The sequence below is a fragment of the Onychostoma macrolepis genome, chromosome 21, assembly GCF_012432095.1.
Source record: "Onychostoma macrolepis isolate SWU-2019 chromosome 21, ASM1243209v1, whole genome shotgun sequence".
Taxonomy (NCBI): Eukaryota; Metazoa; Chordata; class Actinopteri; order Cypriniformes; family Cyprinidae; genus Onychostoma; species Onychostoma macrolepis.
The window spans coordinates 14,339,793-14,356,201 of NC_081175.1; the positions used below are offsets into that span (position 1 = coordinate 14,339,793).

Consider the following 16,409-nt stretch of genomic DNA (forward strand, 5'->3'; position numbering starts at 1 on the left):
GGTTGTAAATGCACATGTAAAACCGTTTCTGGAGAATTTTTGCCCTTACCTAAGCCACATACCTTCTATGTCGATATCAGAGAACAATTTAAAATATTGTATTAGTGCATTCTATGGCACCTTTAAAGATTGTTGGTGAAACATAGAGAGCATCTCCTCGGGCTGGCCACAGGCCAACATAACAAACAAAAGGAATCTAGAATGAAAAAGTAGAAATTAATTAACCTGATCACATTGTAAAATCAAATACAGCCAGCTTACCTAACTAACCAAGAAACAAAACCCAAACAAATTCACACAAAATAAAAGGGCAGTACACCCCTTTGCTCTGTTTCACAAGTGTGCTGCATCCTTAACAAAAATGAGAACTAAGCTTTAGCCACAAAACATTTGTTAGACAATAGTTTGGCCGCTGGCCGGAGGAGGAATTCAGGAGCTCCAAACCCGTTCATGTTCGCACCAACAGAGAGCTCCCCGACTGCTGGCAAGCTGCGTTCTTAACAGACTTATAGAGCGACCAATTATGCGCCGACACCACAGCATCATGCTACCTATGAGAGAGCAGACCAAAGAGGAGAGCGAGAGAGAAAGAAAGAAACAGAGCAATACAATACAACAAAAATATTTACCAAAAGAAACGGTCATAACAACGTGTCAGTTGCATTGCTGTCTATGCAGGGTCAGAAAGCTCTCGGATTTCATCAAAAACATCTTAATTTGTGTCACGAAGATGAACGATGGTCTTGCAGGTTTGGAATGACATGAGTGTGATTAATGACAGATGTGACAGTAATTAATGACAGAATTTTCATTTTTGGGTGAACTGTCTCTTTAAGTAACATTTGTGTCTCAAACTGACTTATTTAAACAGTTTACTTGCTGTTTTGTGGTAGACGGGTGTTTTAGATCCCGTTAGAGCATCTCTCATATCTTTTGTGTCTCTGAACTCCACAGGCCGAGCCAGCCTGCATGGCAAGTCATCTCTACGCATTGAGAGGGTTCGCTCGGAAGACCAGGGCTGGTACGAGTGCAAGGTCCTGATGCTGGGACAACAGTACCACACCTTTCACAACGGCAGCTGGGTGCACCTCACAGTCAACGGTGAGTCTCTGACCTAAGATCAGTTTTTGTCTTAAGTCACTTATAGGGGTCAGTTTTGGTTTTTGGCCTGAGGAAGATGAGCCTGGATCAGGCTGAGAAAGTCAGGTTCATGCCAGAACATCCTGGAAGTGTCTTTACCAGATGTGTTGTGATTAAAAAAAAAAAGTTGTCCTAACTAGCTGCAAGTCTGTCTTTCAGCAGAAAGTTGGCTATTTGGTTTTACATTCTGAGGCATAGCCCTAATGATGCTTTTCTCAGAAGTAGTTTGGGGTCAGTAGGTCTCTTATGCTCAAAATGTTGCATTTATTTGATCAAAAATACAGTAAAAATGGTATTATTGTGAAACATTATTACAATTTAAAATAACTGTTTTCTATTTGAATATAATTTAAAATGTAACTTATTTCTGTTGTGACGAAGCTGAATTTTCAGCATCATTACTCCAGTCCTCAGTGTCACATGATCCTTCAGAAATCATTCTAATATACTGATTTGGTGCTTAAGAGGCATTTCTTATTATTATCAGTATTGAAAACAGTTGTGCTGCTTAATTTTGTGGTATTTTTTTTTTAAAAAGATTCTTGGATTAATAGAAAGTTAAAAAACATTTTTTTACTGTCACTTTTGATCAATTTAATGCATGACTAAAAATGTGTACTTTATTACACATTTAAATATTACAATATTTTTTTAAATATAACGGTTGTCAACGCTGATAGCCTTGTGGCAGCACGCTAACATTTAGCACTATTGCGCTACGGGTGTCCCAAGTTTGAATCCCAGCTCGTGGATCTTTCCTGATCCCGTCCCCGCTGTCTATCCCACTTCGCTTCCTATCAGATACTTACTCTCCTATCAAAATATAGGCAAAAAAGCCAAAAATAAATCTTAAAAAAACAAACAAAAAAAATTCCAATTATTTCTTAAAAACAAATAAATACATAAATACATACATAAAAAATTGAATGGCAACTTCCTTTATTCAAGCCGCTTTTCAATTACTTTTAACTTGTCCGAAGGTAATTTAAAATAGTTCTTCTTAAATGTGTAATGTTTTGCTTGAAAAGTGTTGGTCATTTGTTGCAAGTGTCTAAATGGGAAAAGTTCAGTGTGTGTTTTACATTGTGCAGCGTATTGAAAGTGTGACAGCGATCAAACAGAGAAAACCTGTCCATGCGCTGTTCTGATTGGCTGTTGCTGCCGCATCACGCCTGGTACGACACAGTGTCAGTCTTCCTGTGAACGCATCATGTCACTGTGCCTTCTAGATTCCGTTGCCTAGGTAGCAGACACCCAAATCCCCAAACCGGTTACAGCACATTAACTCCAGCTCATTGCTGTGTGATATACGCTCAGCCTCTTCTAATAGACAACAGCTGTGAATCAGATCACCCTTCCAAATGCGCAGCTCTGTGAATCTTTTTATTTGACTCTCAAGTTTTTAGAGGATGAAGGGCTCCCGTCCTCCCTCGTTCCTGCTGCAATGTCGCTCCATGACATTGTGTATGTGTGTGTATCCATTTGTGTTGTTGCTAGTCTCAAATCCAGCAGTTCAGCACACAAGTTGGAGTGTTGACAGGCCAGTTTATCAGCCGCGTGTGGATGTGTGTGACTGTGTGCCTTGCGGCCCTGTGTGACTAACACACTAATATCAGCAGTGTTTCTTCTATGAGACCACAACCAATCTGTCTAGCGCTGGGAAAAGCAGCACAGTATTCAGAGTGCACAATAGTAGTCTCTTTTACACAGTTTAATCAGAGACTAAACTGTACTTTAGGGCGTACTGTAATATGTTTGCGTCTCATCTGTGTCACAGGCAGGTCTTCGCCCCTCATTAGCAATTCCTGCTCTCTCAGAGGTGTTTCTGCAGGCTTTTGTGAAAAAAACCTTCACAAGCATAAAGCTTTTTGCATATCTCTATGAATATATGCATGGGGCCGGCTGATGAAGTGCTTTCTGAAGGGTATTGTGTGGAGTGCTGGCGTGTTTGGGGCCGTTTAAGGGGCGGTTAGAATGGCGAGTGAGTGGCTCTCAGGAAAGAAATTAGCTCTATGTTAGCTGCTGTTGCTGTGTGCCTCAGAGCTGTTGTTTTACAGTTCTTATGATGTTTTCGCACACACACACTCACACTTGTGTCACTCGAGGTGTGAGGCACATGTCAAAAGTGGGGAGAGGAAGTGATGTAATGGTTCATCAATGCAGCAGAGTTGAGCGTTCACTCATACAGGTGATTGTTGAAGCGACACACTGGAGTGCACATCTTTTGATCTGTGTGTTTAAAGCAGTAACTCAAGCAAAAATCAAAATTCATTTACTCACTCATGTTGTCAAACCTGTATCACTTTATCATCTTTCTGCTGTGAAACACAGCATGAGAAAGAAATAGGTGGCACTATATTTCAAGCCTTCAGAAGCAACAACAAAAAAAAAAGTAGGGCATTATGTACTGTATTAATATGAAGGAATTTTCCATATTGATTTCTCTTCTTAGTTTTTCTTAGTTTTTAAACAGGTGTTTTACTTGTATGTTGAATTTTGCACTGTATTATGCTATATTTTAGAGTTAACGGAAATGTCTGTAAAATGAATGGATAATGTGCTGGCAAAAAATTACAGTATATATATATATATATATATATATATATATATTTTTTTTTTAAATACATTATTATTATTGTTGTTGTTGTTGTTGTTGTTTTACAGATGTTTAAAATTTGTTCCAAAATCTGCTTAATATTTTCAACCAATCATTATCTTTTTTAAATATTTTTGTAAAACAAATTGCTATTTATTTTCAAACTTTTAAAATATTGATAAATAAATATTTATACTACAATAATATATACATAATATACATTATAAATATACTGTATGTAATATTTTAGTATTAATAACAACAACAACAACAACAATAATAATAATAATGTTAAGTTGTTTTGTGATGTTATTAGTTATACATTTATTAATATTCTGTGTTGTTGTTGTTGTTATTATTATTACTATTGTTGTTGTTCTTGTTGTTTTAAAATTTGATGTTAAAATTTTTTTTTTAAATCTACTTAATCTTTTCTACCAATCATCATTTTTTTTTTTTTTTTTTTTTGGAAAAAAAAATTGCTATTGCATTTTAAACTTTTAAAAATTATTCATAAAGAAACATTTATGCTACAGTAATATATACATAATATACATTCTAAATATATTGTACACAATATTTGAGTATTAATAATAATAAACAATAAGTTGTTTTGTGATGTTATTGGTTATATATTTATTTAAATCAATGTTTTGGGCTGTTCTTTTTCAGTTAAGCATTAATGTTGTCTCTTATTCGTATACCCTTTCTTCCTTTCTCTCTTTAATTAATTAATTAATTTATACATATTTATTTAAATGAAAAATTAAATTAATTAATAAATACATTGAGTCTGCGTATTGGTAATTGGGTGTTGATAGATTCGTAATGGAATGAGGGAATTATGACAATGTTTTTTATTGCAAGTTATTTCTTTAAATATATCTTTTGGTATTGTTAACATCTCTGTTGCTGCACTATTTACAGTAACTAAGATCTCTAATAGGTGGTCTGACTCTTTAAATAACTTGCTCTCCTCTGCAGTGCTGAATGTGTGTGGAGAGAATAAACTCCAGCACAGAGCAGCACTAGATATCCTCTGCATTCTCTGTTATTTTACAGCAGATTTACGCTCCACTGCTGGTTAGCACTAATCCTTTGGATTTCAGATTAAACTTCTTGCAAAGTTGGAGAGGGGAAGCACAAAACTCTCATTGAAATTCAAACAGAAAATCCTAAATGTTCACTATTTCCCTTTTTGGAAGTTATTTAAAGTCCAAAATTAGTCCTTTTTTTCCAATGTTAGCCAGTGTCATCATCAAAAGCCTAATCAGTGTCATGCTAAAAATAAATTTTACATTTCCGCAGGTAATGTAAATGTTTTTTCCTTATCCAAAAGGCATTCTAAGGTTTCTAGGGTGTTAATTTGTACATTTTTCATCAAGTACACTTAAACGTCTCTTTTATGAAGCCTATTCCGTGATCAGTGTCTGCTTGTCATCCCTGATTTGACATCACATACATGCTCTTATGCTCAATACAAGCCCCGCCTCTTTCAGTTTGAATGACAGCTGCTGTTCATCCTGCTTTCTGGGGTGTGATATATACAGGATGGACACACGTTTATCTGTTTATTTCAACAATCACCTTGTGGTGACTGTTAATGAAGTTAACTAGACTCTAAGAAGCTAGGAGGTCATGTCCTGGACACGAGGTGAGAGGTTGGGTTGTCATAGCATCTCGTCTGTTTAATACTCAGATCCCTATGGCAGGGTCAGAGAGGAGAGCAGAGCGGTTAAATCTATTCCAAACTGACTGTGAGCTAACGCTAATCCCGTGGGATTTAATGGGATACCCGCATGAGGAGAGAACGTCTGTTGCTTAGTCTCAGGGCAGTCCAAAAATCATATTGCATTTCCGCTCACATGCTGTCACTTTGCATGATTGCTGGTGGCAGATCACTTGCTATGAATACAATCAAGCCATAACATCCACAGATTCACCTAAATATCTAATGTTTGAACATATTAAGGAATACATTTCTTTTAAGTTCTTCACCATGTTTTGAAGAATTATTTATTTATTTATTTTTTTAAATTTATTTTACATGTACATTTTAATGTAGACACATCGTCTTTATATAAAGCTACATTCATATATATATATATATAAACGAATTTGGATCATTTTTTACTTTTAGTTCATTTTAAATGGATTTGAGATGTGACTTATTTATTTATTTATTTTAAATTTAAATGTTCAAATATTGTCTTAATATAAGGCTACATTCATTAAAATATATTTTTGACTTTTAGTTCATTGTAAATGATTTTGAGATTTGGCAATTTATTTATATTTATTTATTTAAAATTTGATATTAATGATATATAAACAAATTTAGAACATTTTTGGTTCTACTTCCATTTCAATGGTTCTGGGATGTGACCAAATGTCTGTGATTATTTATTTATTTGTTTGTTAGTTTATTTTAAATGTACAAATATTGTCTCAACATGATATATCATAATAATTATAAACTGCATGCATAATAATTATAAACACCTGAAAACTGCTGTTTAAAACAATTTTTAAGATTTAATACGACATGTCAGCCTTCCAAAAGTTAGGCTTAATGGTTTATATTTCTATTAGTAATAACCATATTTTTAAGTGTTTCAAGTGACTTACTGCTTTATTATTAATGCATCCACAGTGTTCCTCTGTAGCCTGAAATGCAAAGCAAAAGGATATAAGCATGCTGATGTTACTCTGACTCTTATGTTCAGCCTGAAAGATGAAGTCATTGTCATTTAAACAGGTGCTAATTGCCTGCTAGACATATTGGTGTTTAATTAAGAGTTGTTTTAGAGACTTGTGACATAAAAGGCTCATTCCTCTTCGAGCAGGTGAATTCATCCACAGCGTAGAAGTTAGAGTTCAGAAAAGAACCGTTATATATCAATCGGCTTAGATGAACTGCAATTTTGATAATGCCATTACAAATCTTCTTTTCCACAAAGCTTGTTAAGCGAATTAAGTTGCAGCCCTTTCGGATAGAGAACAAACCCTCATAAAGCCACAGAGACAAACGAGCAGAACAATTTTGGAGGTTTTCTATCAGACTTCATTGATCTTCAGGGTGAAGCGTACTGTTGCTTATGCTGCCATTTTAATTGGCTCATTATCAGGTCTGTGACGAGTCAGACTGACCCTATAGCAGAATCACTACAGGGTTGAGTTAGGGAGCTGTCCGTGGTGATGATTTTTGTGACCCAGGGAGCTATCCATGGTCCTGATGGCCTTGCAATCTCATGTGGGTGCTGAATGCTCAGCTCCACAAGGCCATATGCTTCAGAAACACTGCAGATGGCATCATGGCATGAGATAAAGACTTTTAAACGATAGCGCGGCGGTAGGCACAGAATTCTAGATCTGGCAGAATTTTTATTTGCAGCTCTGATTGTGACAGTCTGTTGACCTGCACCAATGTTTGTTGGTTTGTTAATGGGAATGGGAAGTGTGGGTTTAGCTACAGGCAGCCGACAGGCCTGGTTGTTCAATTTTAGTTGAGGGATGGCCCTTGGTGTGTTGTCATTGGGTGTAAATGTAGCTGACAGCATGCCAGCCCCTCGGGTGCCATATTGGTAAGAATGGTGCCATAGTGCACTACTCTTACTAATAATGACTTACTGCCCTTATTTCAGTCTGTTCACTCGTTTCATTGACAAATGTGTTGCATGTTTGTGAGAAAATGTTTGATGGTTGAACTTCAGCCCTTTTTATTGATTCTCTGACTGTTAAGCTATTGATCATTTCACTAATTAAAAATGGGAGACACCAACAACTGCTGCAGGATTTACACGGAATGGCAGCGTTATTTCAAGACCCAGATTTTATATTAGACATCAGGTTGTTATTAGATTATTTTGATTTGGTTTCATGCTTGTAGCAATGTTGTTGTTGTTGTTGTTGTTGTTAACTAAAAATTGTTTGTTAATCGAAATCAATCTGAAACTAATTTAAACCTAATATTAAATGAAACACTTGAATTAAAAAATGAAAATAAATGTTACCTTGGCACCTAACTGAAATAAAATAAGTACCAAATTACTAAAATGAAAAATGAAATAAAATAAATAAAAGCTAAATAAAACTATTTAAAAAGTCAAACAAATAACAAACTTACTAAAACTGTCACGTGTAAAACTGTTTAGTTCCTGTTTGTCCTGATTTGGTCATTTTCCTGTGTTCCCTGATTAGTTCATTCTGTTTCACCTGTGTCTGGTTAATTATCTTGTTGGTTTCCTATTATTTAAGCCCTGTGTTCTCCTGAGTTCCTTTGTCTTGTATTATCTTGAGTTGATGTGTTTGTGGTTGTTAGTTTTCCTGGTTATTCTCCTGTCTATTGAGTTTAAGTTTGAATTAAAGACTGTTGATTTGGATATCTCCTGCGTTGTGCGCTTATCTACAGCCACAAAACCGTTGCAAAAACTTAAAATGAAAATGAAAACAAATAAATAAATACATAAAAGATCATTAAAAAAATACTATAATATTATAGAAATAATACTAAAATAACAGTCTTGTGTGTGTGTGTGTGTGTGTGTGTGTGTATGTATATGTATGTGTGTGTGTGTATATATATATATATATATATATATATATATATATATATTAATATAACGGTCTCAAATAACAGTTAATTAAATCATCCTATATTTATTCATTTTATAATAACTATAAAAATAATTCATTTTATTGCCTAGAATAAATAAAAATAATAATAAAAATAATGATAATTATAACAATAATTTAAAAAAAACTATATAATATATACTAATATATTGGGGTATTCACGTATTCAAATTCTGTACTATAAAACTAAAATCGTTCACACATTTTGGGATCATAACATTGTAATGTATAAAAAATATAGATTCATTTTGAGATTTGCTAAAGATTACATTTAACGGTATTATTAAATTATTAGTATTTTTAAAGATTACCTTTTGAAATGAGCATTTGGGAACATGAACATGAACACCCAATACAAATTAATTAATAATATCAGCCACTAATAGATGTGGTACCAATACATTGTGCATCCCCTATGAAAACCTCTGCTTTTTATCATGTTGAATTAACCTGAAATGCAATTACATAATTAGCCATACACTATACATCATGAACAATATTCACAAGATAACCGAGGAGGACAAAAGCCAAGGATTACATGTGTAAGCAGATCAAAGTTTGTAAGGTGATTATATATGTCTGTAATATGAAAAGGAAAATTAAAGCCTGAAATCTACATGAGTCATTCTCTCATGCATGTGTGAAGTAGATACAGAAGCCGGGGGCCAGTAGTTTCTAGAGCCTTTTGGATCATCTTCCAGATCAGATCTCCATCAGCGTGAGATAAAGAGGATTTTTACATTATGATTAGTGTTTCAGAATAGCAGTCTGGGGGCTGGTTCTGGCTTTTATGTTTGTGCTTAATTAGCTTTGGGTATCACTCCATCTCCCTTTAAACTCCTCACCGGCTCCATTTTGCTGACTTCTTTCATGTTTCACAGTTGCACCATCATCACATAAACACACAATATGAACTGAGAGAAATTTGCGCCTGTGGTTTTATATTACAGATCTCCACCTCAGGCTTCTTTGTTAGTGTACTGCGATGCCAGCAGGATTATATATATTTTTTTTATAAATGGCCCTGTACCATATTATCCACTTGATAAATTTTACTCTACTTAAAACCTGAATAAATAAAGACAAACCTGAATAAAGTTCACAGCTGGAGTGGTTTATGCAACCTGTTCTTATTAGTATGAGAGCGTGTGCGAAGCTACTTTGAAACACACACTCACACACTAATAGAAAGCATACTCTTCTACTGTGCATAACAGAGTAGAACAGTGATGACGAGCAGTATTTAACTAAATGTTTTGCTTCAAAAAAGATGCAGGGACAGTTTTTGATGACAGTTTACCAACCCTCAGGTCATTCAAGATCTAGATGAGTTTGTTTCTTTATCAGAACAGATTTGGAGAAATTTAGCTCATTAATGAATCATCTGCAGTCCATCAATTAACGTTTTGTGAAGTGAAAAGCTGTGTGTTTGTAAGAAACAAATCCATCATTGTTCAGCATGTATTAACTTTAAACTGTCACTTCTGGTCAAAATATGGGTCCATAATCCATAATAATGCTTATTTCAGTGAAAAAGTCAATTTTCTGTTGTTCTCTCACATCAAAATCCACTGACATATTTGATTAGAACAGTTTGGATCGTTTACTCTTGTATGCTTGATCTGTGCATATTTTTCTCCTGATTCACACAAGATGACTTTTTCACTGGAGAAAGCAATATTATGCATAGAGGACTCAGTTTGAAGATAAAAACGTCATAAGAATGGATTTGTTTATTACAAGCATGCTGATTTTTGCTTCATAAGATGTTAATTGATGGACTGGAGTCATTCTGGATTACTTGTGGATTATTGTGATGTTTTTATCAGCTGTTTGAACTCTCATTCTGACGGCACCCATTCACTGCAGAGGATCATTAGTGAATGATGTAATGACAAATTTGTCAAAATTCTGATGAAGAAACAATCTAATCTACATCTTGGATGGTCTGAGGATAGGTAAATATTCAGTAAATTTTAATTTCTGTGTGAACTATTCCTTTATTTTAACTGTCAATCATTTATTGCAGTGAACAAACTGATTCACTTAAATAATCAGACTTACCATAGCTATGTATATGCAGATGTGAGAATAAAACACGTCTACTTCCTGTAGCAGTGAGGTGAGCTAACTTGACATTTGACATGGAAGGAAGTAACAGAGACAGATAAACAGGAAGTGAGGGTCAGTTCTCCTCCTGGGCTAATCAGTGCTTGTTTTAGTAGGGACAGCAGGGTTGGTTTGCAGAAAGAGCAGTGATGCTCTGTACTTTGTTTGTATTCATTTTGGGTTCTGTTGAAATGCCCCTTATTCACCAGGCTTTCAGTTTCCCCTTCCAGCCTCCGGTGAGGCTCCTCTCTTCTCAGTATGCATCGCTCACATTTAATCTGTGTTTGACCAAGAGTGTCTGAGAGATAAGAAAATAGGTTTGCTCACCGATGGGCCCTCCATATGTGACTGGACTTAAAATTTGGTTACATTCACATAACCTCCCAAATATAAAAAAAGACAGTTTCCTTTTGTGGAAAAGTGCTTTGCTGCAGCTATAATTGGCTCTTTGAATTGCCTCTTATCTTCCATCGTTAACAAAGACACTACATTTGTTTGAGCCATTACAATTTGATGCTTTTGTTCAAGTGTGTTTCTTTTGTGAAATATTAGAAATGAATCATAAAGAGGGATCTGCTATGTGAATAACACCTCAGCTGCTTAAATACTTTTTGAAGGAGCATATGAGCAGCGTGATCTAACAGTACGGGTCTGTCAGAGTCTGTGCGTTTCCACATAGACGTAATATGTAATAATGACGTGAATATCTCTATTGATTCACTTGAGTAGATCATGTGACCTTGATAGCAGCAACATCCCGTAAATTAAAATCAGCTTCCTGTCAAGGTCACATGACTATAGCGTGCAGATTGATTCATGGTTGAGTGTTACACTGGGCAGTTTGATAGTTATGTTACCCAGATAAATATATTTATTTTGCTAGTGAATTATTAAGCTGAAAAATGTTATAAATTAAAAAATTAAAAATAGCTGTTAGATGCAATAATAAAAGGACATCATTTTAAATAGTAGTAAATAATACAGAATAAATAATACATAATAGTAAATATTTTACATTTTATTTGTGGAACTCTGGATTTTTTTATTTTTTAATCCTGAAATTCTGTTCAATTTATGACATGCAGATTCATACTAAGTGTAATTTCCAGCTCATTTAGACCTTTCTGCATTCAAAACTCTCACTTTGCTTGGGTTCTCCCTGCGGTTGAGATATGTGACAGTTAACAGCTTCATGCCGGTGTGTACAGCTGGTGCGGTTCATGTATATTTGCATGTGTGTAAACGGGTCTTGTGATCTGATGAGGTGTAATCCAGCGAGCAGCATTCACACAGATGCTGGACTCCGTACAGGATCCTGAGAGGAAGATGAGCAGGATGAAGATGTTCCTGTGGGACTAGCTCCACGCAGCCCTCTCTCCATGCTTCTCCTGCCAATTAGCTCTCACTGGTGCAATGCGTGTGTTGTTAGTGTGTGTGTGCACTAAAACATCTGCCTGTGTGGCCGGTGTAACCACAGAGCCTTATTATAGCTGAATTCTTCTCACAATCTGTGCCTGTGATAAGAGCTTGTGATTTTATCACCGACTGCCGGCTGACACGCACACTCATTGCAAAAGTGATGATGTCATCTTGCCTCGAAGCCCTGGAAATATCGGAGGGATTATTATGCAGCGTCAAATGCAAAACGTGTGTGTGCGTGTTTTTCCATAAAGGTGTGTGTGTGTGTATGCGCAGAGGGTGAGCAGGTGATCGTTTGGCAAATTCAACAGCTCTATTCCAGGACTCTCACTGTTTGCCTGTGTATTAGCTGAAATAATAAAAGGACGTAATTATGAAGACACAACTTCACGCTGTAATGGGGTTCAGTGAGAGGCTCTTGTGTGCTTCACTCACAGGAGAAATAGCTTCTGTTATGGCCGCACAGATAAACACAACCTGTTGAAGGGCTCTGTTATGTCCACCCAGTGTTTCTCAAGCCTAGCAGGGCTGTGAATTACTGCATACTGGTTGTGTTAACACTATAGCAGGGCAATACATCCAAAAAACAGAAAATGTACTGGTGATTTACCAGGGCTCAAAATACAGGAAACTCCTACAAAAATAATGCAGTTCATTGTGCCCTATTTTTAAGATTTTTTAGAAGAGATACATTTAATTAATCAGAAATAACAGTAAAGACATTTACATTGTTACAAAAGATTTCTGTTTCAAATAAATTGTTCTTTTGAACTTTATATTCATCAAAGAATCCTGTATTTCCTAGATTTTGTCAGCTTCTACAAAAATATTATGTAGCACAACTGTTTTCAACATTGATAATAAGAAAAATATCTTGAGCAGCAAATCAGCATATTAGAATGATTTTTGAAGGATCATGGGACACTGAAATCTGTAATCACTGCTGAAAACTCAGCTTTTCCAAAACAGAAAAAAAAAAAAACATTTTAAAATATATTAAAATAAAAAAAATAAAAAACATTTATTTAGAATTGCATGATTAATGAGAAGTGATATAAGTTTCACAATATTACTATTTTACTGTATACCTATTTGATCAAATAAATAGCCTTAATGATCCCAAACTTCTGAATGGTAGTGTCATGATTTAAGTGATGCAAATTCATTGTTGAATCTTGTTTTGAAATGAACTGAATACCAATTCACACATTTTTTTTTTTTTTTTGCTACTGAAGTTCCCATAAAAACATACAACAATGCATTTTTTTATGACAAAATCAAAACAAAAATGCTAACTTTCTCCACTTCTGAAATGAAACAGACACTTTTCATGATCCCATCAATTGCTGCACTCTCAGAAATAAAGGTACAAAAGCTGTCACTGAGGCGGTACCTTTTTAAAAGGTACACTTTTGTACCTATTAGGTTCTAATGTGTACACTTTAAGTACTAATATGTGCCTTTAAGGTACCAAAATGGACTCTTTAGGTACAAACATTAGTTTAGGCCCTAGTGACAGCTTTTGTACCTTTATTTCTGAGAGTGTGGTTGATTAAAACAAGTCCTCCCCTAATTGTTTGTTTTTCTTTCTTTTTTTTCTTCATTGTCAGTATTTTTTCACTCTGAAATCTGTCACACATAAACATGTCCTAGACTAGAGCTCCAATATTTATGAAACAAATCATGATGGCCAAATAACACACCATCGGAAAATTCACAAGGTAGCCTAATTTCATATTGACGGAATAATAATCTTAAACATATTGTATTATTTGCTAAATCACAGTAATATTTAGAGCAAGGCATTTCAATCTAGTGAGACATATTCTCAGTGATTTGTATACACAGCAGGTGTTGGGCAGTTGCTCTCCCTCCATTTAGTGTGCTGTGGCAGGCATTTAGCTAATGTCAAGTGGATTCGCCTGAATGTTTAACCACTAATGGGAATTTAGATTGAAAAGCAAAGGCAAACTTAGATGTCCATATCAATTAGCTGCTCTCAGTGACTGAAACATGAGACAATCACAGATGAGGCTGTTTTTTTTTCATGTAAGGCACACACATCCTCCTCATTAGCCTATAGAGTGCTCGTGCCTTCAGCATTTCTTGAGTGTGTGTGTGTATGTGTGTGTTTATGTTTAATCAACATCACAGGTCAGCAGTGTGTCAGTGTGTGTAAGGCAGTAAATGGAGACTCGCAGCAGATGGAGGCGTGTTTTGCACAGATGTCTCAGCGGCTGGCCTCAGAAATGTTGCCTTCAGCACTCTGGTCATGTGCCATCAGATCTTGGGGGTTCCTTCAAAATACTGAAAACACTTAAGTTTTAATTAAGCAGAATAAAGCAGTGCTAAAAATGGCAAAACAAGTTATGGAAGTATTAAGTATTATAATCAGACCAGTTCAAATCAAGAAGGCTGGATCAAGGTGGTTTCACAGACAGTCTGACATTTAGAGCCATGTATAATAGATGCTTGGCTTGAGAAGGTTCAATCCAGGTCTCTGTAAGTGCAGAGATATCGCTAAACCCATATCTTCTGTGTTCCTTGAGAGCAAAATGTTCCTGTGATCTATGTGGTAATGTGTGACCCTCTTGTCTCAGTGCTGTCTTAAATATGTTTGAGGCAAAAAAAAGTTTCTCCCTAGTGTTCCTTTGTCATCCTCTGCTCAACCGTCTATCATTATGCCTAGAAATAACTGAGTAACCACCAAATTAATTTCAAGAGACACAATAAGAAATATGACCAGTTATGCAACAAGTCACTATTATTTAGATGGTTTTGAATAAAGTATCATGCAGCACAACATAATTCCCCCTCGTGTGTCACAAAACTAGATCCATTTCAAGTTATGACACACAAGAGATACGTTGAGCTGCACACTGTAACCAGACAATTTCACAAAAAATGGTTATGGTGCCACTTTGTTTGCTTTACTCCATATTTATCTGATAGCCTGTTGTCTGAACTTTAACAAAAAAATAAAAAATAAAAAAATTATATAAACGCATTCAAATAAAATATTTCTGTCCAGCTATGAATTTCAGTGTTGTATATGATTTGTTTATAAAAAAGTACATAGTGATATTTAATGATTTATTTATTTGCTGCATAATAAATACAAATATTCATACTACAATATTGCTATAATACTACAATAAAAAATGCATGCATTAAGTATATTTAATATTTTAATAAAATGAATATTTATGCAAAGTTGTTTTGTGATGTAAATGGTCACAAATGAATTAAAATCGAAGTGTTTTATTGCTGTGCATTTATTAATTTATTTGCAATTATGTGGTTTTATTTATTTATTTAGAGTAATCATAGCTGTTCTCTGATCGTCCACCATTAGCAGTTGTGGCAAAGAATTAATTTCATACCTTTCATACATTAAAAAGTTAGCAAAACTGTGAACAACTGTTGAATTGTACTTGTTCTGTCATTCAGTGCTGTGCTGTCTGGCCTACGAACATGATGGCATGGCCACCCCTTCCCCATCTCGATTTATAGATAATGAAAGGGAGATTTTAGCTCCTAAATAACTGGCTGTGAAGCAGGAGTAGAATTATTAACAATGAGTGAGATGCCAGCCAGAGAGCTCATATACTGTATACTAAGAGCTCATAAATGAGTGCATATGTATGCAGGAGGCAGATCCAAGACCAAGAGTCCCTCTTATTCACAGGTACGAGCTAACAGCTCCTATGGCCTTCTGAACTCCTATGGCTCCTTTTAGCGATGAGGCTTGAGTCATACTTCAACAGGGTCTGTAAAAGACACGTATATCATAGGGCATAATATTGTTATGAATGAACCTGCCTTGTTATCGCCAGGCTGATTTATTTCAGGAAATAATGGAGAACAGATAGGGAATTTTCACATTGTTTCCCTGTGTTGCAGCTCCCCCAACTTTCACGGACACACCGCCGCAGTATGTGGAGGCCAAAGAGGGAGGCAGCATCACTCTGAGCTGCACGGCCTTCGGGAATCCCAAACCTTCAGTCAGCTGGCTCAGGGAGGGAGGCCCCGTACAGGACAGCAGCAAGTATAAGGTGAGCAAACACATCTCTAGTTTAGGAATATTAACTGTTTGTCCCCCAGATGTCTAGTTAAAAAAAAAAACACCTTGTACCAAAAACAGCTGTTATTTATTTTTCGCCCGCTCTCTCGGTCTTTGTTATGGCCTTCATCGGGGCAGTACATGTTGATTAATACAAAATATGCCATGTGCTGTGTTGCCCTATTCTCTTACAATAAATTATTTTGGGCTTGCTTTTTCTGGGGTTTTTTTAAGTGCTTATAAGTAAAATGTAAGGATTTTTCCTAAAATAGAGGGGGGGAAAAGAGGATTATTTCCAGAATGCAGTCGTGAGACATTTGTTAAATTAAATTACATTTATTAATTAATGCAAGACATTTTATCTGTTTTTTTTTCATCATATATGTTATGCAAATTTATGCTGCAAGAAGATTAATGAAATTAAGATATTTTATTTACATACATATT

The 16,409-nt window shown here is 35.4% G+C and overlaps 1 protein-coding gene across 7 annotated transcripts in view; it reads left to right on the plus strand.

Annotated features, from left to right (window-relative positions):
• igsf9bb (immunoglobulin superfamily, member 9Bb) overlaps nucleotides 1-16,409 on the plus strand; it is a 154,150-nt gene that overhangs the window by 73,179 nt on the left and 64,562 nt on the right. For all 7 annotated transcript variants that reach the window (XM_058758146.1, XM_058758144.1, XM_058758147.1 and 4 more), the window contains exons 3-4: nucleotides 955-1,101; nucleotides 15,803-15,954. In XM_058758146.1, coding sequence (XP_058614129.1) covers nucleotides 955-1,101; nucleotides 15,803-15,954 — 299 coding nt within the window. The remainder of the gene's footprint in view (nucleotides 1-954; nucleotides 1,102-15,802; nucleotides 15,955-16,409) is intronic.